General features: G+C 38.2%; 1 protein-coding gene across 6 annotated transcripts in view; it reads left to right on the top strand.

The window, feature by feature from the left end:
- LOC107710573 (kelch-like protein 13) overlaps positions 1-11,473 on the top strand; it is a 48,963-nt gene that overhangs the window by 33,716 nt on the left and 3,774 nt on the right. For all 6 annotated transcript variants that reach the window (XM_016515383.1, XM_016515380.1, XM_016515382.1 and 3 more), the window contains 5 exons: positions 1,293-1,437; positions 3,407-3,539; positions 6,413-6,609; positions 6,701-7,496; positions 10,477-10,590. In XM_016515383.1, coding sequence (XP_016370869.1) covers positions 1,293-1,437; positions 3,407-3,539; positions 6,413-6,609; positions 6,701-7,496; positions 10,477-10,590 — 1,385 coding nt within the window. The remainder of the gene's footprint in view (positions 1-1,292; positions 1,438-3,406; positions 3,540-6,412; positions 6,610-6,700; positions 7,497-10,476; positions 10,591-11,473) is intronic.

Genomic DNA, 11,473 nt, shown 5'->3' with positions numbered 1-11,473 from the left:
TAGAATCTCCTTGACGGCGAGGAACCATTTGGCAATTTAAACCCCCATACAAACGTAAAGTCTCTGACCAGAACTGTAATTTATATGCAAATGTCAAAAGGCTAAAAAGGTCTCTTAAGCCATAAAACCCCAAAGATCATGCATGATCCTACGCAGACGCTACAATGCTGATTTGGTAATATTCTGAAACATTTCTTCTTAGCAATGTTGAAAACAGTTGTGCTGCTTAGTATTTTTGTGGAAACCATGATATTTTTTCAGGACTCTTTAAATAGAAGTTTCAGAAGAACAGCATTAGAACTTTTTTGTAACATTAAAAAAGGTCTTCACTGTCACTTGTGATTAATTTAATGAATCCTTGAAGAATAAATTTATTAATTAAAAAAAAAAATCATACTGACCCCAAACTTTTAAATGGTCCTGTATGTTTTATAGTATAGTTTTCGAGCACTATAGTTCAGTGTTGTAAAATGCATGTGAAACGTTTCTCTCATGACGCAAATGTGAGGAACAAAATTACAATGTGTTTTCTGACCATTGCCACTTTTCTGAGCGATTTAAATTGGCATCTCTTATGTGATGCTACCATTGACACTGTCATGTGCTGTTTGTCACAAATATATAAAAAATATACACGTCAGTTATATCAAAAAGAGAAGGAAGAAATCAAAAGAGATAAATGTCTGTCTGGTTTTGTTCCACTGTTATTTGGAGCAATGGTTGATCTTAAAATGTTCTGACTGTTTGCTCTTTCACCATTAGGCTTGGAAAAGGCCAAGCAAGCTGACCGCAACATCTGAAAGAACATGGACCAGTTTAATTGGGTTTCATGATACTTTTCTTTATACATGTGCCCTAAAAAGTAAGGTTAACATGGCCATAAAGGAAAAAAATCCTTGTCTTATTAGTAAATTGGCAAAACAAGATTTCTCATGAATATTAGTTTTAGGTTCTTTAAAGTAAAAAGCCTATCATTTCTTTGACACATCTTTGACCTCGTGTTTGTTGTGTAACATCGTGTTAAACTGCCATTTTACATGTGCTCTGTGTTGTGAACGTTCAGTTGTGTATGTGTCTGTGCGACGTGTTTATCATTTGAGGAGGGTTTCTGTGTTGTACTCGTGTTGAAGAATCAGGAGGCACCACATCTGTTTCACATCTAATGAATCAATATTGTGTTTACAGTCGAAACATGTTTGATCTTTTCACACAGTGCTGTCTGTACCACTCTCACACTTAACAGGTTATAACCGCATTTTAACCTTTCTTCTCTCTCTTTCTCTGATGGGCAGATCACTGGTGGAAGATGATGATGCTCAGATGATGAAGGTGTCACTGGGATGCAGTGAAATGGGGCTCTCTTCACACTTGCAGGCCTCAAAAACAGGAAACACACGCTTCTTTACCAGCAACACACACAGCTCTGTGGTTTTACAGGTGAGTGTGTGTGATTACATACGTCTCTTACTAAATGTCAGGGTCTGTCTATCTGCCATTCTGGCATCATGTCACACGTGAGAGTTTGTGTGTGTGTGTGTGTGTGTGTGTGTGTGTGTTCAGAAGAGACTGTGAAGGTCATCTCTGCTGTTACTGGCAGTCAGGCTTTAGTTCACACATAAAGATAATAATATTATGATCATCATCATCATCGGCGGTGGGCTCAGTCCTGCTTGAACATTCATTAGCACCTATCTGTGGGTGAAGGTCACCTGATTCCCTCTGTTTGTGTGCATTGGTTCATATTTATTTAGCCACTGTTGCATGATGTCCTCTTCACATTAATACATTAATTAATGCACACACACACACACATATTTACATCTATCTATCTATCTTAATAGATTGATAGATAGATAGGCTATAGATGTAAATGTGTGTGTGTGCAGGCACACAGACAAATTAATGTATTGCGTGATTTCTAGGTATCATCAGCACTGACAATTTACATTGACGTGACGAGGTCACTCTATTGATTCCTATCACAATGTCATTGACAACTGTCATCCATCACCTGACCGGCATTCAGGCTGAAATCAGCTGCTGCTGTGAGAGGAGGTTAATTGTGTTTATATGAACTTCAAATTGCCATTTATTAAGATTGAATCAGTTTATTAAATCGAAATACCATAGATTAACAATATTTGAAAAAAACTGAAGCTGATGACAGCCGCTCCGAGATGACATCATTTCAATTTAAATCTGTCACATGGCACATGTGTCCTAAAGCACAGCAGCTCTCATCCCCCTACAGTATCACTAACTGCTGGAAAAATGATTTGATTCAAGTGATTTGTTGGGAAACAGCACTCATTTCATTTGATTGGATGTTTATCCCCAGGCTCTGTGTGTCCTCACACACCAAACATACACAGAATGAGAGTTTTAGCTGAGGACGCAGGTTTAGTGTGTTTTAGCATGTGTTTTGTGTTGTACATCCATTTCTTTTGTAAAAAAAAAAAAAAAGCTGCATATTTGTGCTGACAAAATGAGCACAAAAAAATTTTTTTAGACCTTTTGTTTAATTTTAACATCCTCATAGTAATAATAATAATAATAATCTATAAGTATTATTTTTAATATAGATTATTAATTCCATAGTGACACAATATACATATAGCCCACAAATACCTTCACACACAGTGTTTGTAAATGGGGATGCCTCAACACAAAATGCCTTTACTGTCAAATTAGATGCAGCAAAAGCATAGTGTTGTCACCTTTTACATTTTACATTTAGCAGACGCTTTTATCCAAAGGGGGCATGAATGAGGCACATCACAAGCTTTTAGTTTTAGATTTTGTGTCAGACGCTGATGTTATGAGGCAGGTAAAGACAGCCAGTTGGCTTTTCCATGTTTATCACCCAGCCCTGAGGGTGTAGTACAGTGTTTGGTGCTTAAAAAGCTTGTGTGTAATTTCAGTAAGTGTAACACTGATTGGATTGTGCCTTATTTCATGACCTATCACATGCTTGGCATTTGCTTTTGCACATGCTGCTGGATTGAGCCTGGCACAGCAGCTCTGAGAGAGAAAGTGAGTGTGTGTGTGAGTGGACCATGGCTCTGTCCTGTTAATTATGGCTCGTCTCTGCCATGGGAGTCCATCTCTGCTGCAGTCCCCTCATGCATCTGACCTCCTGTTCATTAATTAACCCCACAATCTTTTATTCAGAAATGATGCTCATGGGACGCATAGTAATGATACAGCTCCTTAACATTCACACTCTGTTTTCTTGGGTGATAACAACAGATTAGATTTAGTGTTTTTGTTGTTGTTGTTTTTTTCCTCAAGACCATTTCGTTCAATCACTTTCCTCCTCCTCAGTGAATTCATTAAGTCCATTACAGAAATGCCTGTCAGTTCTCTTACTTCCTCTGTGTTTTATGTTCTTCTCTCTGTCTCTCAGGGTTTTGACCAGTTGAGGATAGAGGGCCTGCTGTGTGATGTCACGTTGGTGGCGGGAGATGGGGATGAGGCGTTTCCTGTTCACCGAGCCATGATGGCCTCCTCCAGCGACTACTTTAAAGCCATGTTTACAGGTGAGCGAGGGAATAAGACATGGGATAACAAAGGATTAGGTGAGGTGAAGCCAAGTTTCCACGTGAGGAAGGGATAAAAGATGGAAGAAGTAAAAAACAGAGGTGTTTTGGGACTGAAAGGTCAAAGTTTGACAGAAGAGAAAGAGAGAAGAGACTCCAGTTAAGCTGTTGATGTACTATACTGTACTAATTGGCTATACTGGATTGTTTTGGTTTTTGCTTAGTACTGTCCCTTTAAATCTTCTTTGGCTCTTTTTTTTTTTTTTGGTCTATTAATCATGTAAATATCAGTAACTTGTCAGTCTCATTTAGTCACACCAGAGACTTCCCCTCAGAGCTCAGAATGTTCCTGATTCTCTCTCCATTCACCCTCTCCCTCACTCGCCCTCTCTCTCTCTCTCAGAAGCATACTCCGTTTCTTGGGAAGAAAGAACAAAGCAAGAGAGGTAAAAAAAGATAAGAAAGCAAGGGATTTGCTCGGGGTTATTTGGAAAAGCTTGTTCAGAGATAATCAGTTCGATGGAAAGGACTTCATTTCATTATTTGAATTGAGTTCAACTATTCCCTAAATAATTATGCCATTTAATACTGCATACTACCAAACCCTGGATTAGTTTTTAACGTAAAACTATTATGAGAGAGCACTAAACCAATTCTAAAGAAGCAGTGTGTCCAGGGAATCCTCTTTCTGCAGGCTAACACCATTCCCTAACTAGAGCTGGGGGGGGAAATCAGTTTATTGATGCATCACGATTCTGAATCAGTCCACAAAAATTCAGAATTAAGTCAAGTTTACATTATTTAGTAAAGTGATTTCCACTTTAATTAAAAAATATATAACAAACACGATTAATGTAACCATTTTAAGGAAAAAAGGATGTTTTGTTATAGCTATTGGAGCAAGGGTGCCGCCATCTTGCAATACCTCAGCGTGTGACGTCACGGGTTGGTTTGCTCCGTTGGCCAATGAAGTAATATACATTGATAATAATAAATGTTCTTGACTAATAAATCTCAGAATGATTTCTGAATGGTCATATGACCCTGAAAACCAAAGTAATGACTGCTGAAAATTCAGCTTTGCAATCACAAGAATAAATTTAAAATTTTAATATTAAATGTTAAAATGGAATTTTTAAAATTGTAATATTTTACAATAATAGTTTTTACTGTATTTTTGATTAAATAAATGCAACCTTGGTGAGCATAAGAATCTTTCAAAAACATTAAGATCTTACCGACCCCAATTCTTTGAATGGTAGTGTATGATTTTTTTTTCTCCATGATAACAGTATTAATCACTCAGGCTCTTCCATGTAAATCTTAAGTTTTTGTCCTAACTAGTCATGACAGGCGTCAGGACATTTTGTTGATCGCATGATTTCTTTCTACAACATCGCGGCAGGTAGCCACACCCATCAAATCTAATTGATTCAAAATTTAGCTTTGAATAATGTTGCAATAATCATTAAAGTCTGTGTAAAGGCAATTCAGAGAATTGTTTCTAAACACATTATAAATGCTAGAAATGTATTGCTGAAAACACATTACAAAGACTGTGAACTATGTAGTGCTGAATTATGGAGTTAGACCATTACACAGTTTTTCACCATTTTTGTGTTCAGGATTTTTTGGGCGGGTCTCGGTGACGCACTGGAGCCACTGAGCATGGCCCCTCCCCTAACACTATAATAACTAGAGCTTATTAGCATCAGTGGTTTGTCCGCTCAATCGCGAGTTACTGTAATTACCATTAGTAACTACAGTTTGCTAGCTATGCCTTCATCACGTTAATGTATATTACCTGGTTGCGATAATTTACAAAACAGCTTGGTCTCCTTGTTTAAGTTTCCTAAAAATTATGATATCAAGAAGAGATTTTGTGAAGAGCCACCTTGATGGAGAGCTGAGGATCACCACCAACACCCGCCTCTGCTGTGAACATTTTACACCAGATAGTTTTACAAACTTTCATCAGAGACAACTGGGATTCACTGATAATCTGCTGTTACTGGTGAATGGTGGCAGCTTTCCCGCGAGTGGGCGTGATTTCAGCGCAGACAGCGGACACGCCCCCAGCATTTTAGAGCAGACAATACTGCTTCTTTTTTCAAGATTTTGATAACTTATTTTATTTACTTGGCAGTTTTTTTATCATTCAAATTTGGCTGGGTTAATAACACATATTTAATATTGCTTTACACGGACTTCTATATCTATATCTATACTTTATCTTCTGATTAGCTGTGATTGTCAGGTCGTGCACAAACACACTAATCGTGTTCAGTTGTATATGGAATGTGTATATAGGCCTAGCTGAGAAATGTGCTGTATCTGTTTATAGGTCAGTAGTATTTGTAAGCCCATCAAAGTCCTGCTCACACATGTGTGCCATGAGCATTTCAGCACGGCAAGACTTCCATAATTGCTGTCTGTCAATTTCTTTCATTCTCCCCTTGTGTTCTACTTCTCTTTTTCGCTCTCTTTCCTTCTCTCTTTCTCCATCTCTGTATAGTTGAGGAATCACATCTGAATTAATGAAAGTGGTTTGATTTATTTCAAACGTGGCTCTTGAATAAGTGGCTCATTATCATGGTAAAGAGAATTGGTGACAGCTTGCAGTGAGACTCACTTATCTTCTTTCTCTCATTCTCCTTATTGTTTCTGTCACTCTCCCCTCTCTGTCTTTGATCCGCTCGTTTGCAACGTTTTGTGGCAATCCCTCCCCCATTCTTTTCTTCCTCATTCTCTTCATCTGCTTTTCCCCTTTTTTATATCTGTTTTGCTCGAATATTTCTTTGCACTGATTTTCTCTTGCTTTCATCTCCTCCCCCCATCATCTCTTCCTCTCTTTCTCTTTTTTTTTTCCTCAGGTGGAATGAAAGAGCAGGATTTGATGTGTATAAAGCTGCATGGTGTGAATCGGATAGGGCTAAAGAAGATTATAGACTTCATTTACACCGCCAAACTCTCTCTCAACATGGAGAACCTACAGGACACCCTAGAGGCTGCTAGCTTTCTCCAGATCCTGCCTGTCCTTGACTTTTGCAAAGTCTTTCTCATTTCTGGGGTAGGACACTGTTCAAACTATTTCAAATGAGAACACTTTTATTCTGCAATGTATTTTGTAATGTTAAAACACAGTTCCTATCTCCTCTTAGGTGTCGCTGGACAACTGCGTGGAGGTGGGGCGCATCGCCAACACTTACAACCTCACAGAGGTGGACAAATACGTCAACAACTTTATCCTGAAGAATTTCCCCTCGCTACTCGGCACCGGCGAGTTTGTCAAACTTCCATTCGAACGTCTAGCGTTTGTGCTCTCCTCCAACAGTCTAAAACACTGCAGCGAACTGGACCTGTTCAAATCTGCGTGCCGCTGGTTACGCTACGAAGAAAGCCGAATGGAATACGCCGCCAAGCTAATGCGCAATATCCGATTCCCCCTAATGAGTCCGACAGAACTCATAAACCACGTACAGACTGTCGATTTCATGCGTACGGACAATACCTGTGTTAATCTTTTATTAGAAGCCAGCAACTACCAGATGATGCCATACATGCAGCCGGTGATGCAGTCGGAACGAACTGTGATCCGTTCAGACAATACCCATTTAGTGACGCTAGGGGGCGTGCTACGGCAACAGCTTGTTGTAAGTAAAGAGTTGCGACTTTTTGACGAAAAAGCACATGAATGGAAGGCACTGGCACCCATGGACGTCCCGCGCTACCAGCATGGGATCGCAGTGATCGGGAACTTTTTGTATGTGGTCGGGGGACAGAGTAACTATGACACGAAAGGTAAAACAGCTGTGGATACCGTGTTTCGATACGACCCGAGGTATAACAAGTGGATTCAGGTGGCGTGTCTGAATGAGAAGAGGACCTTTTTTCATCTGAGCGCTCTCAAAGGACATCTATACGCTGTGGGCGGGAGAAACGCTGCAGGAGAGCTGGGTGAGTCAGCAAGGGATTTAAGTGTCACAGCAGGGGACAGATTTCCAAGGGACACGCTGTGCTTCAGTTGTTGGCATGTTTTGTAAATATAACATTAATAGGTGTCTTGCAGTGCTAATTATGTGTGGATGCAAAAAAAAAATTGAAATGCTAAAAAGATCTTGGTATTTTTGGTTGGTCCTAATTATAGAAAGATTTGACTTGATGCTGAAGGAGAGCTGGTTTGTCAGCAGTGCTGCCCACTAAGGGGTGTTGCTAATCATGTCAGTGTCAACTGGTGGGCCGTGACTCAAAATACTTTCGTCACTTCTGTAGAAGCTAGCATAATTAGGCAGATACCAACATGAACAGGTTACTAGACATTGCCTCCACCTTCAGAACCATGGACAAATTTACACAAGATCAAAAATTACAACCCAGACTAAATTAAATATTGGTTTACATGCAGTGAGGATATACATGGTTTGTGCTGACACCATTGTGTTTTGTGATGCGAGTTATTGAATGTTATGAGTTTGACACTACCAAAATTTAACTTGCGTGTAAAAATGTAACTGAAGTAGCAGCAGATCATTTCTTAAATGTAGAGCGCAGTCTTGGTTCTATACATCAGTTGTTCATTGAATTAACGCAGATCTGAATGCGAGCTTGCAGTGGATCAGAGCAGAGAAGGCTGTCATATCACCGGAAGATTGAGCTATGACATTTAGATGAAACATTTTTACTTAAAGTAAATAAATAAATGTATGCATGGATGAATTGTTCACAATAAGATCAGAAAGATGCATTTAAAAAATATACGGGGTGATTTTCCATATGTTGCTGACGGTCAATTTTCATATTGAGCCTTCATCATGAAAATAACTTTACTACATATCGTTGGGCATATGTGGTTTACTGTAGTATTAATATATTTTAATGTTTTTTTTAAAGGATATTGTTGTTTGATCATTTGGAACATATAAAAATGAAATCCCAACGTAAATTAGATCATTCCAGGCTACAGAAGTTTGGGTGCCCCCGAAAACAACAAAGTGAGGAACCGTGAAACTCAAAAACTAATTGTCATTGCCACAAAAAGCTTTCAGCAAAAATATTAATAGTATACAGGATTTTAGTATACTCTGTTTTAGCACTGTTTGCTTTATAGTCTTTATTCCACCAGCTATGGTTGTATGTCTGCGTCAGGTAAAGGTGGAGCTTAACCACCTTAGAGATGATAGTTCTCACAGGGTGAATGCCCCAGTGGATCGTGGGTAATTAAAATGCAGGGGCAGCTCCACATAGCAGAACATAGAGTGCAAACACATCAATGCCCCCACAACCAAAAATGACCTTCCCATCATCCACAGCAATGCTCCTCATTACTATACACAAACACACAGACCAGATATATACAGCACCTCAAAATTGACAGGAAAGAGACAAATACACAACCACACAGATGTCACACTACAGAGGTTAGATAATGGACTCTGACACGCTCACTTCCACAGTGAGACAAAAAAAACTTACTTACAGTCCTCTGCATACAATTTACATGGACTCACACACACTGGCCTTTCTCATGTTTATCCGATGACGTTCAAGCCCCTTGTTTCTATAGCGACCACTGTCATTTATTGCTTTGAGTTGAATTTAAACTTTTTACACCATACTGTTTGAGGACTTTGCCTGCTGTCTAGTAATACTGCCCAGTGTGTTTGAATGTCACTCTCAGTACAAGATTTGCAGGAACTGCAGTTAAATACGAATGACAAGTGATCGATTTTAAAAGCTACATAACCCAGATAACTGGTGATGTGGCCTCATATCCAAAAAATATACAAAAGACACAGGCTCTCAAAAAAAATTACAAATTCAGCATCCGATTATTAGGAATTATTACATAGATGCAGAATGACAAATTATGCAGTGTTTTTAAATAAAAAAAATTAGGTGATCTGTTATTATAAATGTAGACTGACAGATCCTGATGAATGTGGATGTATGGGGTTGTGAAGACTGAGTGAATGAATGTTGTGCATGTGATATTTATGATCATAATTTACTGATTTTGCCTTTTGAAAGCTCTGAGAGTTGTATTTTTGTGTCGGTCAGAACAGACACAGACTCTCCTGTTGACGATCATTATTGGAAATCAGGCTGTCTGTATTAAATATAGTGTGCTGTATATTACTGTAATGAACAATCTTAGACCACCGATTTTGCTTTTTGGCAATTCACTTGAAAAGCCAACCACATCAGTTTTAGAAAAAACCTTGAACAAATAGGTAGAAACTTTATGTACACAATGAGCTTATGCTGTTGTGAAGTATGATGAACAAATGGGCTCCCATCTTTACTTTAAATACCCATAATTATGTTGTGATAATTATGATATGATATCAGTGTGAGAGTCATAAACCTCCACTGCTCTGTTTCAGACCGCTCATTTTCCACCTGCTGTTGTTTAGGATTTTACATGCAGTTGGTTTAATAAACATGGAGAAGGTATATTTTATGTAGTCACAGTTTATTACCCTTCTATCTTTTAGCCAGAAGACAGACTCTGCATTAAGTGCTTGTTCTGTGAGTGGTTCATCATCTCTGTGGCCGAGTGACTGTGAACCAATATTAATGGTCATCAGAATCTAAACTTGCATCTGTTCGGTGTGCTGTGAAAGTACACTGTGAAATTACAAACAAAAAAATACACATTCTGAGACATGAACTGAAATTAATTGTATTAACATTAAATCGTCCTCTTCCCATTTTCACCTCAAAATTACGGGGAAGCTGTGCCTCCCCCGACCAGCCGCCACTGCTAAAGCATCCCTGTTCTCTCTGTTTGTGAGAGCATGACTAATGTACAAGAACTCATTTTCTGTCCCCTTTAGACCTCTTCCTGGATCCATTCTAACTCAGCTGTTAGTCTAGTCATCTTTATTGGCATTCATGTTTTCATCTCTAATTCTTACTGTCTCTTGTCTTTCTCCAGCAACTGTGGAGTCTTATAACCCCAGGACAAACGAATGGACGTATGTGGCCAAAATGAATGAGCCACATTATGGACACGCAGGCACCGTTTATGGAGGATACATGTATATTTCAGGTACATGTCACATATCTGTATGTTTGTTAGTTATGAGGACAGTAAGACATTTGTTTTATACATTTGTTTTTATAAAGTCTCATGTTCACCAAGGCTGCATCTATTTGATCAAAAATACAGTATTACAGTAATACAGTACATTATTACAATTTAAAACAACTGTTTTCTATGTTAATTTAATATAAAATGTCATTTATTATTGTCATGACAAAGCTGAATTTTCAGCAGTCATTCCTCCAGTCTTCAGTGTCACATGATCCTTCAGAAATCATTCAACTATGCGGATTTGCTGCTCAACAAACATTTTATCAATATTCAAGACATTTATGCTGCTTAATATTTTTGTGGAAGATGTAATGCATTTTTTCAGCAATTTTTTTACATTATAAATATTCTATATTTTTTTAACATTATAAATGTTTTTACTGTCATTTTTGATTAATTTAATGTATTCTTCCTGACTAAAAGTATTCATTTCTTTCAACAATAAAAATAAATCTTACTGAACCCAAACTTTTGATCGGTAGTATATATGTCATGTGAAAGAAAACAATCCTGATCAGAAGGAAAAATATTTTAAGCGTCAAGCTCTCGATTCGATTTGATTCAGATTCATTGATATATTTCAGTTTTAATGTCAACAAGAACAGCTTAAAACCATGCACTTCACCTTTAATATGTGCACAAATTCGAGAAAAAAAGTACAATTTAGTCACATACTCATCATCATTCTCAAACACATTTTCACAGCTTACTGTACAACCGCAGCTGCACGGAGGTGTTGATGCCGTGTGAACGCATCGCCACAACATTATGGAAAAATACCACTGTATTTTGAAGGATACAACTTGAAGAAAATGGTAATTTGCATGTTTTCTTTTTA

Source organism: Sinocyclocheilus rhinocerous, unplaced genomic scaffold, assembly GCF_001515625.1.
Source record: "Sinocyclocheilus rhinocerous isolate Xijiao unplaced genomic scaffold, SAMN03320098_v1.1 scaffold1619, whole genome shotgun sequence".
Taxonomy (NCBI): domain Eukaryota; kingdom Metazoa; phylum Chordata; class Actinopteri; order Cypriniformes; family Cyprinidae; genus Sinocyclocheilus; species Sinocyclocheilus rhinocerous.
This window is presented reverse-complemented; position numbering and strand designations above follow the sequence as displayed.